Raw genomic sequence first — 22,163 nt, 5'->3', positions numbered from 1 at the left:
ATTTACATTAGAGCCAGAATGATATCAAGGATTTCTTCATATTTAGGCTCGAATCCGAATATTCGATTGAAGAAAGAACAACTTTATCCAATGTACGATATCCTTTACATACAATTTAACAACTTACTTCATTCGTCTTAATTTATGCGGTAAAATTAATACAAAACAAAATTAAGAAAGAAGAAGATTATGAATTTTGAAATATTATAAATATGTAAAAATATAAATTTATAGTGGACTACAAAATCAAATTTCTCTAAGTATAATCGTAACTCCCTCGTCTTCCCTTTCATTATTCGTTCTTCTTTTTTCTACTATAAATAAATATTAAGTTTCTGCCAAATTATTATTACTCCATTAGGTACTATATGTTAAATTATCATAAAATGATATTTAATAAATAAAAATAGTTATGAAATCAACTTGGACTTCAAAGTAAACTGAAAAATAAATGATTTTCTCATATTTTTTTTTAATCAATTTGGTATTACAAATCTTTCAATAATCAACTTCCTTTTAGTGTAATGTAACCATCACTAAGGAGATCTATTATTATATTATTATCTATCAATTTCTTTTATCAAAAACGCATCAACTACTTTGTTTGTTCAGTTCGTTTGTTTTTATCTTAAATTAAAAATATGCGACCTAAACATGTCAGATTAAGTTTTAAATTATAAGAAAAAATATATATATTTTTTTTTAACGGAATTAAAAAATAGCACAAACAAAATACTTATTACTTGATCAAAAAATCAAATAAAATCAACACAAACATTTATTTTATAATTATTTCCCAAAAAATAAATTTCTATGAAAAATAGGCCCAGTTCTCAATTCTCAATAGAGGCGAAAGCAAAATGCCTGTGAGAGTTGTGGAGACTTCTTCTGCACTTTCGCAGCCTTCAGGTAATGAATTTGCAATTAATTTATCATTATTTTTATTGAATTTAATGTTTAATTTTTTAATCGAAGTTGCAAGTTTGATTATGGATGTAGAAACTGGGTTTAGTTTAATCAGCGGAATGTGGGTTTATTTGTTTCTTGTTTTTACATTGAGAATCAGATAAAGTTGGCATTTTTTTTTGTTTATTTTCAATTTGAAGATTCATTTGAAAAGATCTGGGGTGCTCACTTTGCTCAATTTGGTGGTTTAAGTGAAATTTGACTTGGGTTTCTTCAATTTATGATTTCAGTATGTTTATCATTGTGTTAGTATGTAGTTTTCTTGAGCTGAGTGTCTAGCGGAAATAAAGGTCGGGTACACACTACTCTCCCCAGACTCACTCGTGGGATTACACTCGGTATGATGTTGTTGTTTGTGGTGGTGGTGGTGTTAGTATGTAGTTTTTATGAGATGAGTGTCTATCGGAAATAAAGGTCTGGTAGACACTACCCTCCCCAGACTCACTCGTGGGAATGTAAAATAAAGGGCTGGTACATGCTACCCTACCCAGACCCACTCGTGGGATTACACTGGGTTTGTTGCTGTTTTTGTTGTTGTTGGTATTAGTATGTAGTTTTCTTGAGCTGAATGTCTATTGAAAATAAAGTTCTGGTACACACTACCTCCCTAGACCCACTCGTGGGATTACACTGTGTATGTTGTTGTTGTTGTTGGTCGTGGTGGTGTTAGTATGTAGTGTTGCTAAAGTTTTGTACTTTTTGGTGTCAAATTATGTGATTTGTATTTCTGAGTAGTAAGTAGTTGTTGCATGACTGAAATGCTCGTTTTCTTTCAACTGCAAAGGTTGAACTTCAGGAAATTACACTGGGTATGTTGTTGTTGTTATTAATATTTGTGGTGTTTGTAAGTAGTGTTGCTAAAGTTTTGTACTTTTTGATGTCAAATGATGTAATTTGTATTTCTGAGTAGTACGTAGTTGTAGCACGACTGAAATGCTTGTTTTCTTTCAACTGCAAAGGCGGGACTTCAGGAAATACTTTGCCTTCAGTCTGTACACTTCTAAGTGTTGGACAGGTGAGCTTCTGCTTTTTTGATTTTCTCCGTCTGCTCTTGTTGTTTCTATCTTCTTCTTTTTTTGTTTTCTCCTTCAACAATGGAAGTATGATTGTTTCCATGTTCTTGTGGACTTTATACCAGAGAAGAATCTGAGCTTCCCTATACCTGATTTTGAAAATTTTGTTCTTTGCTGCTTGTATCATATCCAAATTGTATAAGATGAGAATGATCTGAATGTTGCTGCCTAACCTCTTGGTAGACTGAGAGTAGTCGTGTTTGCTTTGATTGAAATCTAACTTCAGTAAGCATCAGCGAGTTTCAAATTTCTTTTTTTTTTTTAAGCTTGTTTTAGACCCTAGAAAAGTGATTTAGTACCCTACACACCTTGTTCTTTCCCTAGCTGCAAAAACCTGAGGTGAGGCCATGTAGGCCATTTTAAAAAAGTCACCCTCCACCAAAGTGTTGTGGCCTATGGGCGCCCATCTGATAGACTCATTGATCAGCTGCTGCAAGGGGGCATACTTCTCACTGTCATGTTTTGGCCAATTGTGAAAAGGGCATTATGGTGGTTTAATCCTTCCTTTTGATTGTACCTTTTGGCTATTAATTTAGCCGTGAAGCATTACAACTTACAGTGTATGGTTGTTCAGCTTGTCACACAAGTGAGAAATTTTATCTTTTCTCACTGCATTGCTTTGTTCCAGGCATTTTCTGGGACTCAAAACGTTTCAAGTCAGCAAAAAGATGAAGCTTGGAGAGTAAATGTGCGAATTCAGGGTTGTGACCTTGATCATGGATATCTATGTGGTACAATGGAAGCTCTTAATGTCCCTATGGCAGATACACCAGTAAGAAGCCTTTATTTTTACTTAAAAAATGAGCATTAGATCTCTTTTCCTTTTTCTTCCTCATTAAATTTCTTTGTTACATGAATACGTAGCTTCATTAAAGAATAAAGAATAGGCATCTCTTGAAGGCTTAACCTTTTGGCTATACTCGTATGAAGCTACACCGGTGGTAAGATGTTACTTGAAATGTCATTGATAGGTGAACAAAGAGGGTCTTAATCTAACTGGTCTAATTTTTCTTCTATGATTCCAAGTGGTGTCGAGGTAACATGTTTTATTCGACAGTTCCTATACTTTTTGCTGCTTCATCCAGGATACTTCAAAAATCGTTATCCATGCTTTATGCCAACAATCTAAATAATATATCTGAGAGTTTCTGGTTGAAGCAAACGTCCTATATATAGTTTTCTGCTGTAGATGCTCTTGCGCAGTGAAAATATCTGCTGCTCGGACTCTCCAAAATGTTGCCACACCCGTGTCGGATTCTCCAAAAATGCACTACTTTTGGAATATCTTACGCGCACCCGACATTTTTGAAGAGTTCGAACGACATAGGAAAATAAGGAGTAATAAACTTCTGATTCCTGTTTAGAAAATGGCCGTTGATGATTTTGTTTCCTTCCTATTCTAGTATATCTTTAGTTTTTTGTTTTGGACTTTACATGCCATTGTTTCTTACTTGTGATACATAATACATAAAAGAAAGGCTTCTCAACCTGGCCACCCAGGAAAGAAAGGGGGGAAAAGCTATAAACTACTCTTCATGAAGAAAGAGCAGTTTAGTTCTTTATTTGTTTTGGGCATATCAGTAGTCTCTCTCTCTGCAGCTATTTTTATCTCATTAATCTCTTTGGTCTAGCAGAGCAGTACTCACGTACATTTTTACTGTCCTCCAAGTTCACAGACAAGATGTTCTCTAGTTCCAAGAACAGTTTTTTACAATTAGCTGTAATTGCTGCCTTTTCCTAAAGTTTTCGCTGATCTGACCCTACAAATGAGTCCTTAGCGCCCCCAAAGGTAAAAAAAGTTGGGAATTTGCTTATCATTCCCTTGTATGCGCGAAAACAAGTGAGTTTTGAGAGGTTGTGTTGAATAGAGTAAGGCAGTACCAGAAACCATAGGCTTTGAAACCTAATGAACAGAAATACTTCATCCTCAATAATGAAGGAATATATTTTGGGCTTGGGGGACGCTTGAGATGCTTTTGCAATTGTACCTAACTCCTCTGGCATCATATTCCCACAAGGTGTAAAACACTAGGAACAATGTTTAATACTGGATCCTTGGAAACAATCACTAGTGCAATGACCTGTTTTCTAGAACCCTGTAAATGGAGAGTGGGGCAAAAGAGAAGGAAGTCAAATAAACAATAATTATATTTTGTTTCTACCTTGGAATTTTTGCTCATATGACAAATCAAACATTATTATGGACAATGCATAGTGCATGTGTCTCGACAGATCGTATGTGTATAACTCTATTTCAAGAAAAAAAAGTATGTGTATAACTGGAAGTTTCTTTTCGAAATAACTCACACTAAAAAGTAAGAAAGGAATTTGCAGGAATGAATAACCACTGTCAAAGATTCTGCAGTTATATCTCTTATAAGAGAAATCAAAGTTCTGCTTCACACGATTTAATATTTCTTTATATTTTTAATGCTATTTTCTTGTTAAACCTTTTAATCTTTTCTTCAATACATGTTTGTTGAACTCATTCTTCTATTTTAAACCTTTAACAATCAAGTAATTACCTAATTCCCACTTATAAAAAATAAAAAAGAAGTAAAAAAGAAGTGGCCTTTGTCTCAAAAAAAATAAAATAGAAGTGACCTAATTCTCCATACACTTGAGCTGTAAACTGGCAACACGGAATCTGTTAGTTTGGTAACCACTTGAAGCTGGGTCTCCTTGTCTGTCTTTTAGAACTTCTTACTTCTGCTATTAGCCTTAAACAATCAAGTAGTTACCTAATTCTCAATATTATTATAGTAAAGCTGCTGTAAAAGGCTGGCAACACACAAAGTACACAGAGGTGCACACCCTCTTATCTCTTTAGTAGCTTCGTTTCCATAGAGAATTAACTTACTGTGGAAGAGATTCGTTAAGTCGTGATCAGTCTTCAGCATGTAATTGAAACTCTATTCTGTGATTTGTTTTTTTTGGTAAAAAGACGGTTATCCAATATGTTCTGAATGCTCTTATATATATCTATCATGGGCCAACCTCGAAAATATAGTATAGCAGGTTAACACCAGTTCTTCATGGTATTGCCAGGTAGTTACTTTCTGGGAAGGAGAAATTGTTGATACCAAGAACTATACTTTCTTCACTGGCAAATGGGGTGCCACGTATGCTCTTTTCGTCCTCTTTCTACATTGACCAATATTTATTCCAAATGGTTAGACTAATTTACAAGATTAAAGTTTATCTAACTGGTTTGGTTTTATGATCAGATCAGAAGATGACATAAAGCACTGGACCAAGTTTCCGTCATTTTCACCCCTTCTGGTAAGCAGTCAAAGCTTCTTTTTTAAATGCAGATTAAGGCTGGGCACCGGACCGGAATGGGACGGTTTGACCGGGTTGTTGACCGGTACCGGGATGGAGGCTCAGTTCCGTCCCATCCCACTATATACGGGGATAGAACCAGGACGGACCGGAACGGAACGGGATGGGATAAACGGGACGGCACATATAGCTATTACAAAAAATAATTATTTTTTTTGAGTTATTTTGAATTACGAAAATACGAATGTTTTTTTTATTTTTCTAAGTTATATTAGTTTATAGTATTTAAGTTTTAAAATTTATAATAATTTTACTTGAAGTTTATTTTAAAGATATTTTTTTTAATTTTTACGTATATAAGTTTGTAAGTTTAATAAAGTTTTTTTTAAAATTTTTGAGCTTATGTAGTTATGCTATAAGTTTTAAAGATTTGAATCTTTTGAAGTTTATAAGTTATTAAGTTATACTTATAACTTGTAAGTTAAATAACTTAAGTTTGTAATTTTAAAAAATTAAATAAACAAAAAAGAAATGCTAATAAAAGTAAATAATGACAAAAATATTATTTTTTATTTTAATTAAAAATGATTTACCGGGACCGGACCGGAACGGAACCGGGATGAACCAGTATTGGTATACCGGTACCAAATCATGATACCGTTCCGTTCCGTGTACCGGTTCAATGTATCCCATCCCGTCCCGAATACTACCAGACCGGAATGGTACCGGTACAACCCGTTCCGGTGGCCAGCCTTAGTGCAGATATTCAGCCTTCTGGATCTTTTCTGCCCTTTTCAGAGCCAAGTGGACGTTGATGGCGGTAAATCACTGGACCTGAATAACTACCCATACATATTCATGGTAACATGTCTTCTAATACTGATTTATACGGAAGGGAGCTTGATTGCAGCGGTCATGATGTGTTACCATTCTGTCTTTGACTGTGCAGAGATGGAAAGAACAATACTTCGTGAATGTTGGAACAGACTGTGGGTTGACAATTGCTGGTTTTTACTATGTTTGCTTCTCCAGTAGTGATGGCTCCATCAATGGCTTCTATTACGATCCTAATAGCAGGTACCATCTTTTACCAAGCTCTTTCTCTTTAAGGTTTTCCCATTTATATGGAGTACCTATTTTGTGCTCATGAACCTTGCCCATATATTATAAACTTCGTACGTCTAAAGTAGATAAGGAAATGATTGGATTTATTTTGGCAGTCCTTTTCAGAAGTTGGAACTGAAATCCACAAATGAGGGAAGATTGGGTTTCAGTTTTTCCTCATATGAGTTGCAGTGAATCATCAACAAGATCGGTGTATGGGTTGTCAGTAAAATATCAGGCATTCACTGGTTTCGATATGTTATTTCTGTGTCGTCCATCTGATTTGCTTATTGTCAAATGGACGCTAAGTTTCCAGTAAACACGTTAGAGCCTTGGCAATAGATAGAGGTTCCTACATGGAACAAAGATCCTGATTTAGTTGTCATTTTTCGAGTTGATGAAGATCTATTAATGAGTTGAGTCCTACTGACTGAGTAGTCATTTCTATTTGAGATTTGTTTCAGTGAAGTATATTCCCATTATCAACTTTTATCTTGTGTCTTGATTCGCTGGAAGATCACAAGATTCAAAAATCTTTTTTACTTTCTTAAATTTCGTGTCAAGTCAAAATCAGACAGACAAATTGAAAATTGAAACGCTGGGAGAAGTGTGCTTGTGATGCAAAGGACTTGAAACCAAGACAACATGCAACTTTGATCATGAACGATCGATTGAATTGCTAATAACAAGTGTTAAGCTATCTAGCATAGATGATGACACTTTTGAGAGAAAAAAAAAAACCTTGAACATACGTTTTTTTTGTTTGTATGAAAGGTGATTAAAGTTATCTTACCTCTATCTTTGTTAACTAGAGACTATTTCTGATAAACTAGAAGTAATCGATGCAAGATTGTAAGAAAAGAGATATTATGTCCAATCTAACCTCTAGCTACTATGAAAGTTATGTATAGGTTAACACTTTAAGCAACTAAAATAAAATCTTCCTTGTCAAGAATAATATTCTTTAGTATTAAATTAATTTCTTTTTGAACCCCCTAAGGATATTAGAAGACAATTCTTTATCATGTCAGAATATAAATATTTAGAGGCCCCCCTTTTCTTTATACAAAGCTCAGAAGATTGCTTCTACTACACAACATTTAAAACGACCTTTTCTTTATTAGTAAAAATAATCTTGTTTATTTCTTTTTAAAATAAATTTCTTAATATCGTTCATAAGCTACCTAACTTAAGTCTGTTAGGAAAAGAAACTCGATATCTTTGAGTGTACTGTCATCCTAGATTAAAGCCTCCGTTTGCCGAAAAATCTATATATGTGTTTGTCTCTCTCCAGATGTGTGTGATTGTATCACTTTCAACAAATATCGACGATCTTTAATAATATATGGTAAAAAGTTACCTGGACACAAACTATGTTGAAACTGTTACTAATCAACTACATTTTAATAAATTAATGACATTCAAACATATCATGAATCATCTTGAACTGTAAAGCCATTCACCATTTCTTTCAAAAGTTTAGCCATGTGAACTTTTATCTGCCACAGCCATTTAATTAAAACAGTACTAGTAGTAGAAGTCCTCCACTTGAAGCAATGCATATATTCCAATTATTTACACGTCCTTCGGTAGAAGAAATTTTTACTACATCAAAATAACAGTTACATATTGTAGCAGATAACTTGTCTTATTTTCAAGATTACAAATCTCACATTTTAAAAAGACTTATTTTTAAATATCCTTTGAATGATCTGATAGCGTAAAAAATACGTTATATTGATGATGTATATAACCTTGTAAAGAAAAAGAGACAAAAGGAAAGCACGCAAAGCACTTATCTATTAAAGGGGAATGTTTTCCACTAAGAAAATTTGTACTTTAAAAACCTTAAGAGTCCTTGTCCATAATTTGATCATTCAACTCTTATTCTCACTTACTAGAGCCAAAATGCCTATCTCATCTTATCTTATCCATATTTTGCTCTGCATATTTCTCTTCCTTTTTAGCATTGGTAAGTCTCTAACTTCAACTCATTTTCTCTAATTGTCAGGTTCGACAGAACTCAATAGCTTTGGTCAAAACTCAAAATCCTATGTTTATGTCATGAAATTTACTTAATATGTATATATAATTTATTCAGAAACTATAAACTCAAAATTCCGGTTTTGCATTTGGCTCTAATATTACCACACATTGTTTTTTCATGTGACTGCAGATGGAACACAAGTCATTCTAGTAAACAACTGCAAGGAAAGCATATGGCCCGGGATTCTCGGTGGTGCAGGGCAGACTACTCTAAAAGAAGGCGGTTTTCACCTCAGCACCGGTGAGCAAATGGTCCTCGACATGCCAGACAAGTGGTCAGGGAGAATATGGGGGAGACAGAACTGTCATTTTGATGAAAATGGAAAAGGAAAATGTGATACTGGCAACTGTGGTGGCCAGTTACAATGCCGGGGGCTAGGAGGTGAGCCCCCGGCAACTGTAGTGGAAATGACACTAGGCTCATTGACTTCACCCTTACATTTCTACGATGTAAGTTTAGTCGATGGGTTCAACTTGCCAGTGTCGATGAAACCTGTGGGAGGAGGGGTTGGATGTGGCGTAGCGGAGTGTGAAGCTGATTTAAACATATGTTGTCCATCAGCACTTGAAGTGAAATCTGGTGACAGAGTTGTTGGTTGTAAAAGTGCTTGTTTGGCTATACAATCACCAAAGTATTGTTGTACAGGACAATATGCAAATCCCAAAACTTGCAAGCCAACTGTTTTTGCTAATCTATTTAAAGCTATTTGTCCAAAGGCTTATAGTTACGCATTTGATGATTCTTCAAGCCTTTATACATGTAGGGCTCCGCGATATCTTGTAACATTCTGTCCTCCAAAGTGAGAGGTTATTTATGTTGTTATGTAATTCCCCTGTAATTTAGGACTATGTTGATGTGACTCTTCAGAAATGTTGTTGCACCTGTGTCGGATTATCCAAAAATACGTAACTTTTGGAGGATTTGGTACACATTCGATAGTATTTTTGAGAAGTCGCGAGCAACATATATTTAGGATGTGATTGAAGAGTCACTTCCCTCTTATTAAGGGCTACTTTCTTGTCTATTTTTTGTTGTTGTTGTTGTTATTTAGTTTTATTGGAAAAAGTAGTTTGAAACAATCGTCTTCAATCAATCAAGTATGTTTCAATCCCAAATTAGTGGGGAGAAGTTATTTTCTGTAGCTCATCCACCATTCGTGAGAACATGAATTCAACATGTTCAACATGTAATAGTGACTAGTTCCAAATCATAACTACACCTTAATCAATCAAGTATGTCTCAATCTCAAATAGTCAGGACCAACTATATTATGTAGCTCATCCATCATCCATGAGATTACGAATTCAACATGTTCAACATGTAATAAAGACTAGTACCAAATCACAACAACACCGTAAGCAATCAAGTGTGTCTCAATCCCAAATTAGTCAGGACCAGCTATATTATGTAGCTCACTCATCATCCACGAGACAATGAATTTAACATGTTATAAAGACTAGTACCAAATCATAACAACACTTTAAGCAATCAAGTATGTCTCAATCCCAAATTACTTAGGACCAGGTATATTATGTCATTACGAATTCAACATGTTCAACATGTAATAAAGACTAGTACCAAATCATAACAACATCTTAATCAATTAAGTATGTTTGAATTCCAAATTAATCAGAACCAACTATATTATGTAGCTCATCCATCATCTATGAGATCACGGATTCAACATGTTCAACATGTAATAAAGACTAGTGCCAAATCATAACAACACAGTAAGCAATCAAGTATATCTCAATCCCAAATCAGTCAGGACCATCTATATTATTTAGCTCATCCATCATCCGCGAGATCACGAATTCAACATGTAATAAAGACTAGTACCAAATCATAACATTTTAATCAACCAAATATGTCTCAATCCCAAATTAGTCAGGTCCAGGTATATATGTAGCTCATCCATTGAGATCACGAATTCAACATTTTCAACATGTAATAAAGACTAGTACCAAATCATAAAAACATCTTACTCAATCAAGTATGTCTCAATCCCAAATTAATCAAGACCAACTATTTTCTGTAATTCATCCACCATTCGTGAGATCACGAATCCAACATGTTCAACATGTAATAGTGACTTGTAATAGTGACTAGTACCGAATCAAGATGGTTTCTTATATTCTGGTGAAGATTAAAATGACGGTAAAGAACATATTACCATTGGTGATGTCAATTGAATCAACTTGTTCATGTAGCTCATCCAACATTTGTGAGGTCATGATGAAGCCCGGATAATGCACACTATATAAATAAAAAGTAATAGAAATCAGATTAATCTAGCAACATACACAAGAGCCAAACAAACAAATAAAAAGTGTCGTGGACACCCTACGTTAATGTGACATAAATTTTGGAGATGTCTAGACAATCATTTTGTAAGTTAGACTGTTGGAGTATTCAAGTAACACAATGCAGACAAGTTAAGGTGTCTAGATGTGCATACTCAAAGTTGGAGTATTTACTTGTCAACTAAGATCAAATATGAATATTTAGTAATATATTAAAATTGGAGTATTTACTTGTCAACTAAAATCAAATATGAATGTTTGGTTATACATTATGCTTGTTTATTTCATTGATAAAAGAGGGCTATTAGAATGGTATTTTGAGTAAAAGAGTATGATTCCTCTCATCTCCGTTCTTAATATAAGTTTTTCATCCTCTTCTATCTATCTCTGTATTTTCTGATCTTCTTCTCCTTCGATTAACATTCTCAATTTCGTATTAACAATTTATAGCTACTTGCTTGTTGTTTTCATTTCTCAATTGTATTTTGTGCCGAAGTTGGTTCGTAACAATAGATTATTTGGGGTCAATTTCATCCTAATATATTATTAAAATTTTAAAATTATAGCCTTAAACATAACAATTTAATTTTATTCCGAAAATACGTTTTTTTTTTATTTTAAAAAAAAACGAGAAATGAAATTTATTTACCTGAATTAAAGGAACAAACACATATTAAATCTAAAAAAATTAAGTGTCTACTCCAACATTTTAAATTAGTCTTCGTCAATAAATCAAATCGCACCACTTTATAATACGACAAAACTGACCCACGGAATATTTGTAAGTTCAAAATTAATAAAATCCCACATCACATGTTACTAGATGCTTAGTAGGTCCTCCAAATTGGGGGTGGTTGCAGACGGGTTCATCGGAATTTAGTAATATTTATTTTAATGGCGAAATTATATTGGTATCCAATTATTAGAAGAGTATATTTTTTATATGAAAATAGTATATTATGAAACTGGTATGAGTTTGTTATAATATGTATATACATTGACATGAAATTGGTTTAAATTTAATGTGAACTTTGTCACAGTTATATAAAATTATTTTTTGATTGAAATTGATAAAATGGTATACTCTAAATTTTTAGTATGAAATTTGTATGAATTTATTGTATTATGTAGAGTCCGGAGCCTAAAGGGCAAAAAAAATTGTCAAAAATTCCAAAAGGGCACATCACTTTTTATTCTAGCCAAAAGGGCAAAATCGCTGCGTCAGCAGCGATTTTCCTCTGACAAAATGACGAAATAGCAGCGATTTCGTCTAAAATTATTTTTTTATTTTTTTAATTAAAAATCGCTGCCACAGCAGCGATTTTGTAAAAAAAAATATATATATATATTTTTTATTAAAAATCGCTGCCACAGCAGCGATTTTGTTAAATTTTGTTTTTATTATTATTATTAAAAATCGCTGCCATTGTAAAGAAAAAAAAAATTTGCTGTGGCAACGATTTTAAGTCAAAATTTTTTTTTTCCTTACACATCGCTGCAGGGGCAGTGTTTTTCATGCCGAGTGCTATTATTTTCATGTCTATTATTACTTATTAATAATATAAAAATGATAAACAAGACGACAGTATACTCAATAAAATTGTTGAAGCATGAGAAAAATTGAATTATATATCATAAATAATAATAATAAAAGAATATTAAATTAAACAAAAAAACTTTTTTTTAAAATTCTTAACCAAATTCGCTGAGAAAATATGCAGCGATTTTTATTTTTGTTTTGTCAGAAGCCCTTTTGGTTAATTTTTTTTTTGATGTGCCGTTTTAGTTTTTTTAAAGAAAAAGCAGCGATCTTTAATTAAAAAAAATTACAAAATCGCAGCGATTTTTAATTTAAAAAAAAAAAAATTTTACAAAATCGCTGTTGTGGCAGCGATTTTTAATTAAAAAAATTTTTTTAGACGAAATCGCTGCTATTTCGTCATTTTGTCAGAGGAAAATCGCTGCTGACGCAGCGATTTTGCCCTTTTGGCTAGAATAAAAAGTGATGTGCCCTTTTGGAATTTTTGACAATTTTTTTTGCCCTTTAGGCTCCGGACTCGTATTATGTATATGCATTGGTATGAAATTGGTATAAATTTGATATGAGATTTGTCACGGTTGTATGAAATTGTTTTCTGACTAAATTTGGTAAAATGGGACTTTTGGTATGAAATTGGTATGTATTTGCTATAATATGTAGATGCATTGGCATGAAGTTGGAGTAAATATGATATACTTTTTGTGTTTTTTCTCATTCTTTTTAACTTATACCAAATAACAATTATATTTCAGAGAAGAAAGACATATACCCGTTGATCTTCATATACCAATATGAAGATCTTTGACGATCTGAAGAAATTTCTAAATGTAGAGCAGTCTCAATAGTTTCAAGTCATTTTTTTCATATTATGTACGTTACAGTGTGTATGCATCAATTTTGATTCAGTTTGTATGTAATAATTTTAGTTCTATATATTGGTTATATTTATGCGTACAGAATATTCATTAGTCAACTCTATGTATCAGTTTGCAATAAAATCTGTGTTTAAAAAGTGTATAAAAATTTGTATCAATTAGTAAGTTTAGTATATTATGTATAAGCATTTTTTACTGTGTGAAATTTGTATGAAAATTGATATCCCAATACACATTTCGAAAACAAAATTCCATAAGTTAGAATGCTTGTTTTTTTATAAAAATAAAAAAACGATATTAATTGTTAAAGCAACTAAAAATAGGAGATTTTAAATATTCTACGGTGAAATTTTAAAAAAGGTTTGGCAACTAAAAAGAAAAGGAAGAAAGAATCAAATTAGGAGATTAATACTATTAATTAGGAGATTGATAATAACTAATAGTGACCAACTAATAAGGAGAAAATCAAGATTACTATATCCTACTCATTACCAAACACTACATTTAAGAAAAGAATATAGTTAATTAATTGGTTAGGAGTAATTTTAGTTCAACTATTTGATATCATTAATATATTAGTATATTTGTTATTTTCTTTTCTATTTATTTATTGTATAACAAATGTTATATCCTGTAAGTTTTTTACTATCAAAACTTGAAACATAAACAATCATGTCATAACTAGTGATAAATAGGTTTATATGTTAATTATGAAATTTTCTCAAAAAATAATTATGTAACGAAACAAATATATACTAATAAATTATTTATCATAGCTATAATTTCATCTAATTACTACTAGCCATCTTATATGACTCTGTTCTAACATAAAGCTTAAAACATAATGAATTATAATAAAAAATATTAAATATAAAATTCATAAAATTTAAATTTTTGATCGGTTTCACATAAACTCACTCAAATAAGCATTACTTTACTACTTATTTTACTACTTAGTAGAAGAGTCTAAAAATTATATAAAAAATTTGATTGACTATTGACATTCTATTGGTACCACATCAAATGGGTTAGATGATAAACATATATTATTTGAAATTGACATAAATATTTAAAAGTTATATTAAAAACATTCGACGGACTCTTGACATTCTATTGGTACTACATAAAATGGGTTAGATGATAAATATATATTATTTAAAATTGACGTAAAAAGTACAATAAATCACAATAATTAACAAATTTTGAAAAAATTAAAATACATATAAGAAAATCACTTGACTCCAAAAAAATATATCAATGCCACATAAATTGGGACATGAAAGTAACATATACTATTTAAAAATTAAAAAGGTGCTATAAAATACAATAATTAACAATTTAATATATTTAAAGGACATAAAAAATGATTAATTTTTTAAATCCTATATATGCCACATAAATTGAACAAACAAAATATTATAACTTACAATAATTAGCAACTTATAATATTTTTAAAAATCATAGGAGTATAAATTTTTTAATAACTTCTCAAGTTTCATGATATCACATCAAAAACCAATCAATATTTATTTAATGGCTTATATGTCCTATCAAAAGATTATTCTTCTCTTGAATTGTGTGGGCCCAACCATTGGTTCACTTTACAATGTCTGCTCTTTATTCATTATTTCATTTAAACATTTGTATATATAATATATTTTCATTACTATTTAGTATTTTATTTGTATTAAATTTATTTCTCTTATTCTTTTTGTTGGTTATAGATTTAAGAATAATATAAATAATATTATAAATCACAATAATTAACAACATAAATATTTAAAAGTTATATACAAAAAATTTGATTGACTCTTGACATTTTATTGGTACCACATAAAATTGGTTAGATGACAAACATTTATTATTTGAAATTGACGTAAAAAAGATTATAGATCACAATAATTAATAATTTTTAAAAAATTAAAAAATATATTAAAAAAATCACTTGACTCCAAAAAATCTATCAATGTCACATAACTTTGGACATGAAAAGTAACATATATTATTTGAAAATTACGTTAAAAAGGTATTATAAATTACAATAATTAATAATTTAATATATTTAAAAGACAAAAAAAAATTAATTTTTGAAATCCTATATATGCCACATAAATTAAAACAAAGAGAATAATATATACTATTATTTTAAAATTATGTAAAAAAAGTACTATAAATTACAATAATTAACAACTTAAAATAGGCCTTAAAATATTTTTAAAATCATAGAAAAATTTTGATAAATTCTCAAATTTCATGCTATCACATAAATTGAGACAAAAAAATTAATAATATATATTGGGCCTCGTACTGACACGGGTCCTGTATCTAGTATAAATATAAGCACCGCTAAATGCAAGCTTCCAAATTTCCAGTGAAGTCACGTGAGTTATGTTCCCTAAAAAGGTAAAAGAACATTATTTATATCATTTGAAAAGGTTTTAACTTTTATATAATGATAATATAAAAAATAGTAATTAATTAGTTAAATAAGTAATTTTTAATTGTAAACTTATATATGATTTAAATAATTTTTAAATGGAAAAAAAACACTGGCTAGCTAGTTCTCTTGGTTATCCATTAAAATAGGCAAATCACAATCTACGAAACTTGTTGTCAGTGATTTCAGCACAAAAATCGAGGCAAGAGAAGAAGAGATGCGTGACTATTTCAATAAGGAGATATGAAAGATTAATTACGGAGTTTGGCTGTTTGAGTAAAAATAGGGTAAAAACGTTACACATATGCAGCTTATCAAGGATATCATTTTAAATAAAAAATCTGAAAATCGGATATATTACATAAAAAGTTACTAATTAGTTGAGCATTCTCCGATTATTAATATTATTACTAAGACAAATTAACATGTAAAAGGGATGGATGGATTGTTTACAATTTTGTCCATCAATTATTTATGAATTTGACAAATCAAATCAAATGTATTTTCAACTTTTTAAGAGTGTTCGTAGTGAATGACTAAAATATCATCATGAACCACAGAACAAACCTAAATATCATAAAAGATAGTTGTACACTTGTACTAGTAATTTATAACGAATTTAAAATATATTTTCCCTCTTTTTAAAAAAAAAACATTTTTTATTATACTTGATTAACTAATCATATCTTACCCACGTGTATTTTGGTGTAGCATGTTACATTTTTAACTAGAGATTTCGTTTCTGAATGGATCCTATTGTGCGAAATTCAAATTTAATTGGGCTCCAAAATTCGAACTAATCATATCTTAATTACTTTTATTCGCAAAATAGGTTTATCTTTTTAACCTAGTACAAATAATAAAAAGGTATAAACAGCTCCTCTTCTTTTTTCCTTATCATTCTAAACAACTCTGGAATCTCAATTTCAATCTACTTTCTATTGCCTCCCAAATTGAATCTCTTTTTCAATTTTTTTCTAGATTTTCTTATATTGACAACTTTTTTTTTTGTTTTTTCAAATAAAATCACAAAAATATAGATATGGGTATGAAGCTTGATGAAGAATATGGAGCAGATAGATTATTGCAAATCGAAACGGACGATGAAGAGAATGAGGCACATGATACGGTTAATGAAGACGACGATACTGGATCTGAAATCTCTAATCACTCTGTTCATGCCCCTTTTCATAGCCAACTTGATTCTCCTACTTGGCCTCAAAGTTATCGGTATGATTTTTTTTTCTATTGGTTGCTAATTTTTTCATGCATGGAAAATAAATGAATAGTAATATCGCGTGATCTAGTGGTTAATGAAGTGACTTAGTGGGTAATGAAGTGGATTGAGAAGCCTGAGGTTTTTGGTTTAAATTTAAGTAGAGACAAAAATTACAGGTGATTTAGTCGAAGTGCATGCAAGCTCAGCTTGCCGGACACTACCACTTTTTATCCCAAAAAATAGGTATCCCTCTTGTGGTGATTTTGAAAGAATAGTCGAGATGCACGAAAGTTGGTTCAAAGTTCAAACAGTAAGGTTATTAAATAAAAGAATAAATGAATAGTAATATCGCTTGGCCTAGTGGTTAATAAAGTGGGAGAGAATGTACGATTTGTGGTAATAATGTTTTCATGTGTTTAAGTATGAGTATGGTTTAGTGGTTAATGAAGTGGGTTGAGAACCATGAGATCTCAGGTTCAAATTCAAGTAGAGACAAAAAATTTAGGTGATTTAGTCGAAGTGCATGCAAGCTAGCCTTAACATTATCACTTTTTATCCCAAAAGATAGGTATCCCTTTCGTGGTGATTTTGAAAGAATAGTTGAGATGCACATAAGTTGGTTTAAACAATAAGATTATTAAGAAAAAACAAAAATGTATAACTAAGAAGATGTTAAATTTGAGTATTTAAATTTGTGTTGTTATTATGTATAGATATTCCGTTCTGACTACATCTTATTAATGTTAGTTGGGATTTGGTTCCAGGGATATTATTATTGTTGTTGTTATTATTATTATTATTATTATTACTAGTGTTGTCAAAGGTGCGCTTAAGCCTTGGAATAATGCACATAACATGTTGAGCGCTTTGCCTTGCTTTATGGGCGCTTCAGTGTTGTCATCAAGGCTCTAAAGCTTCTTTTCCTTGCCAATGAGTGTAATCCTTAAACCGTGGCACTAAACAATTGATATTTTGTTTTTATCATAATTTTTTCCAAGGAAGCTGCTAACTTATGGTATCCCCTGATCCAAGGGTGTGCTATAATCTTGTATCATATAAACTTCTCCAGGATAGTGTGTCTGCAGGCCTTACCCCTACCTAGGAAGGTAGAGAGGTTGTTTCTAATAGACCCTCAGCTCAAGGAAATACTACCATCATGATCAAATATAACTGCATTTTGTTACTTCTTGTGAATTGACTTGAAATTTGTACAATTTTTCATCCAAATGAAGAGTACTGAATCTTTTATTGAATATATAGGAGGTCAATGGACGTGTTTACAGGGGTGACCCCTCCATCATTGAGTTTTTTAAAGGGAAGCTCCATGTTGAGTTCAGCATACATGAGGTCTCAGACTCTGACACCTGAATATTCCCTCAGTAAACCTTTCATTTCTTCTCCAAGCCTTGACAGGGAAGAAATTCCAACTTCAAATCCTTCAAAGCTATCGATTGTTTCTTCCGCAATATTTTCAGCACCAGAATTGCCACCATCACAACAATGTTCATATACCCAATCAGTTCTTAATGGTAAGACACGGATGTTATCTTGTTGTTTGTATAGTGATGGCTTATTGTTCTACTGCTAGGGTAGCCGAACTTTGGTCCTCCAGTTTTGTCATCGTAACATTTATGTCTAAAGACTGTCCATTTTCTGTTGCACTTTTTGACCATGTGCACTATTTGAAAATCATGCTAGAACGTCTTTGATCGCATACAGAAAAAGGTTTAGACTTTAGACATGTATTTATATAACCTGGAGCTATATTGTTCATGTACTGTTGTTCTATAGGTACTTATTTCTGAAATTACATCTATGTTTCTCCTGAAAGTTCAGTATTTGGTTAAAATATCAGTAGATTGGTACCCGATTAATGTTCTGCTTGTTTTTCCTTGTCATATCTGTTTCGAGTACTTAAACCTCTCATCTCTATTCTCCTGTTTGTTTGTTTTAACGTGGATTGATTTTTCAATGCAGCAATAAATGCTCTGTGTGGAATAGGGATCCTTTCAATTCCCTATGCACTCAAAGAAGGGGGATGGTGTAGCCTTTTCCTTCTGTTTCTTTTTGGAATCATTACTTATTATACTGGAATTCTTTTGAAAAAATGTTTAGAAAGTTCTCCTGGTATTGAAACCTATCCAGATATCGGACAAGCTGCCTTTGGATTGTCTGGTCGAATATTCATAGCTGTGAGTATGACAAATTATTGACGACATATATACTAATGATTTTTCAATTTGTAGAACAAGATTTTCGTTTTGTTGCTAACGTTGGATTTTCATTAAATGCAGATAGCCTTGTATGCGGAACTATATGTAAGTGTCTAATTCTCACTCTCTGCTTCATACTGCTGTATGTAGCCCTTAACTTGGAACTACTTTTTCCTCTTTACAGTCCTCTTGCATAGAGTATTTGATTATGATGAGTGATAACCTCGGCGCCCTATTCCCGAATAGTCACATGGAGTTTGCTGGACTTCATCTGAATTCTTATCAAATATGTGCTATTATTTCTACCCTTGTCATACTTCCAACCGTTTGGCTTAGAAATCTCAGTTTGCTTTCTATCGTTTCAGGTATTGGATACTTACCTCAAAATGTCTCGAATTAGTTCATAATTGTTCTATTTGTGCTAATGTGTGTTGAATTGTGATTCTCTTCGCTCAGCCGGTGGAGTGATTGCACTGATTGTCGTGGTGATCTGCTTGCTATGGGTCGGGGTGGTTGATGATGTTGGATTTCACCCAAGTGGAACAGCTATTAACATTGCAAAGATACCTGTCACGATTGGTCTTTATAGTTTCTGCTATGGAAGCCATTCAGTTTTCCCAAATATCTACTCATCAATGAAAGAACCTTCAAGATTCCCTTCTGTTCTTCTTATAAGGTAAATTACGCATTTACGTATACAATGATGTGATCAATCAAAATGTACATCTGGAAGTTGAAGGTTTAAGATTTAACTTGTATTGGTTCATACTGATGCAGCTTCAGTACTGCCTTCTTTTCGTACCTTGGAGTAGCAATTTGTGGCTTTTTAATGTTTGGTGAAAACACCAATCCACAGTTCACTTTGAATTTGCCAACAAAACTTGTTACTTCAAAAGTTGCAGCTTGGACAGTGGTAAGAATAATATTAGCCGCTTTAGCCTATGCTTTTCTCATAAAAGACTGAATTTGTTTCCCCTGTTTTACATTGGATGATTATTGAAAATCTAAATATAAATAATGTTTTTTTTTTTGCAGGTCATAGCCCCTCTCACAAAATACGCGATAACACTTACACCAGTAGCTTTTGGCATAGAAGAATTCTTACCTTCGCCTCAGCTTAGAACTTATGCTGTATCCTTACTCATCAGAACACTTTTGGTGTTTTCAACTCTGGTCATTGCATTGGCAGTTCCATATTTTGGTACGTATTTTCGTATAACATTTGCATTGTACTGATATACACGAGTACAAAAGGAGGAAACCGTTACAAATTAGTAATCAGTTTACAAACTAAGATATTTCTTTATGAAACTTAACTGCAGGTTCTGTAATGTCATTGATTGGATCTTCACTAGTAATGCTTGTGGTAAGTTTAGCAAAATTGTTTCATTTTACTCTTAATATGAAAAGCTAATTAGCTTAAGGTACATACATAACATGATTTTTTTCTTTTGCTTGTTTTTTTCAGTCTTTAATCCTTCCTTGTGTATGCTACATCCAACTACGCAAGGATCTAATCACGCGATTTCAGGTATTTTTCTCTCCATTTTTTAGTTGAAAAAAAATATATTTTCACCCCCTAATTATGCTAAAAATAATTTTATTTCCCTCTTGTATTATTCAGCTTGCAGCTTGCAGTTCCATTATAGTGGTGGGACTGATTTCAGCTGTAGTTGGCACATATTCTGCACTCACAAACATGGTCTAGTTTGAAGATGGAAGGTTCAGTCTCGTTATTGATAGAGTGAATAGATATCTCTCTTCTGATTCAAAATCGTAGTTCCGGGAGTTGGGTTCTTGTACACTATGCATGTCAAAAGGATACAGAAAAAAACCAGAGTACCACCAATTTTGTAGAATTGCTTGAGTGATTATGAAATCGAAGTTGTAATTAGCAAGAAATTAGATCTTGATTCATTTTTTTAACTCTTAATGTTGGTTTTTTAAAACCTTTTCTATTGTAACAGTAGTTAATTACATTGATACCTCATGATTTAGCAATTAATTAGACCAGCAATTTGTTATCACTCTGGGGATTTATCTATATCTATTTGTATCTAGTGTTTCTGATATACTGATGGTATAATCACTAATTTGGTCGAACTTATGGGTAAACAAAGTGAATTTTGATAGGTAATTGGACTCCTTACGTATGTGTAACCGGTATTTCTTGAAATAACGATACGTATATTTTTAAAATATGGATGCACCCTTTGAGTAAATAACTCAATATTCAATAAAGTATATCATTAAACTCTTTTGGAGTATGGGAGCCAACACATAATATTAAATCAAATTTAGGAAATATGTACAAAAACACTTGATTTGACAAAAAATCATGGGTTCACATGATGTGATTGTGTTCTTTTAGTTTCTTTTTTCTTGGGGAAAAAGGTTTGAAAAATACTCTAACTTTGGCCGAAATTGTTGTTACGATACCAAACTTTATGGAGGATCTATTACCCCTGCACTATTTAATAGTGTATTTTAAAGATATATATGTGTCCACATGGATACATTACTATTTATAATGATGCAATATTTATGATGTCCACGTGGGAATATATATACCTTTAAAATACACTATTAAATAGTGCAGAGGTAAAAGGTTATTCCAAAGTTCGATATCGTTACAGCAATTTCAGTCAAAGTTTGACTATATTTTAGATCTTTTTCCCTTTTTCTAGTTTCACTTTCCCTGGATGTAAATAGTGTAATTGTTGGGTAATGTAATATCCTATTTATGACAAGGTCTATGAGAGGGCTGGGGTTGTCCAGGTCGGAGTCATGATCAAACATAACACTTGTGTGATAGACTTAGTTAAGAAATAAAGTTACATCTTTGCTATTAACTAAGACTTTTGGCATATGATGGTAAGTGCTCGATCCTACCAATAATTTTATGTAATGTAGCTACTTTCCTTCTCTCTCTTTTTAGATTTTGTTCTTCCGTGTGAATGTCGGGTAAAGTTGGATCAAGAATTTTTAAGTTTATAATCACAACTCTTTGTGTTTACTAGGTTTTGGATAGTTTAATTTACTCATATACATAAACAAGTGAAATTCATAATAAATACAGGATTCAAATCAAAATTATTGAGTTC

General features: G+C 31.9%; 3 protein-coding genes across 3 annotated transcripts; all 3 read left to right on the top strand.

Annotated features, from left to right (window-relative positions):
- Positions 1-764: 764 nt before the first annotated feature.
- Positions 765-6,916, top strand: LOC125866019 (uncharacterized). Its single transcript, XM_049546302.1, has 8 exons — positions 765-909; positions 1,926-1,981; positions 2,668-2,811; positions 5,088-5,161; positions 5,267-5,321; positions 6,120-6,182; positions 6,271-6,398; positions 6,542-6,916. Exons 1-8 carry the CDS (start codon positions 861-863, stop codon positions 6,618-6,620), a joined length of 648 nt encoding a protein of 215 aa, XP_049402259.1. The 5' UTR covers positions 765-860; the 3' UTR covers positions 6,621-6,916.
- A 1,349-nt stretch (positions 6,917-8,265) lies between these two features.
- LOC125865108 (thaumatin-like protein) lies at positions 8,266-9,579 on the top strand. Its single transcript, XM_049545277.1, has 2 exons — positions 8,266-8,397; positions 8,602-9,579. Exons 1-2 carry the CDS (start codon positions 8,334-8,336, stop codon positions 9,273-9,275), a joined length of 738 nt encoding a protein of 245 aa, XP_049401234.1. The 5' UTR covers positions 8,266-8,333; the 3' UTR covers positions 9,276-9,579.
- Positions 9,580-16,524: 6,945 nt separating this feature from the next.
- Positions 16,525-20,870, top strand: LOC125865596 (amino acid transporter AVT1D-like). The gene is made up of 11 exons (XM_049545799.1): positions 16,525-16,857; positions 18,107-18,375; positions 18,824-19,038; positions 19,141-19,164; positions 19,244-19,424; positions 19,516-19,735; positions 19,837-19,972; positions 20,095-20,260; positions 20,382-20,425; positions 20,528-20,590; positions 20,684-20,870. Exons 1-11 carry the CDS (start codon positions 16,670-16,672, stop codon positions 20,765-20,767), a joined length of 1,590 nt encoding a protein of 529 aa, XP_049401756.1. The 5' UTR covers positions 16,525-16,669; the 3' UTR covers positions 20,768-20,870.
- The last annotated feature ends 1,293 nt before the right edge of the window (positions 20,871-22,163 follow it).

This window comes from Solanum stenotomum, chromosome 5 (genome assembly GCF_019186545.1).
Source record: "Solanum stenotomum isolate F172 chromosome 5, ASM1918654v1, whole genome shotgun sequence".
NCBI lineage: Eukaryota > Viridiplantae > Streptophyta > Magnoliopsida > Solanales > Solanaceae > Solanum > Solanum stenotomum.
Note: the sequence above shows the minus strand (reverse complement) of the source record. Positions and strands in the feature narration are given on the sequence as shown.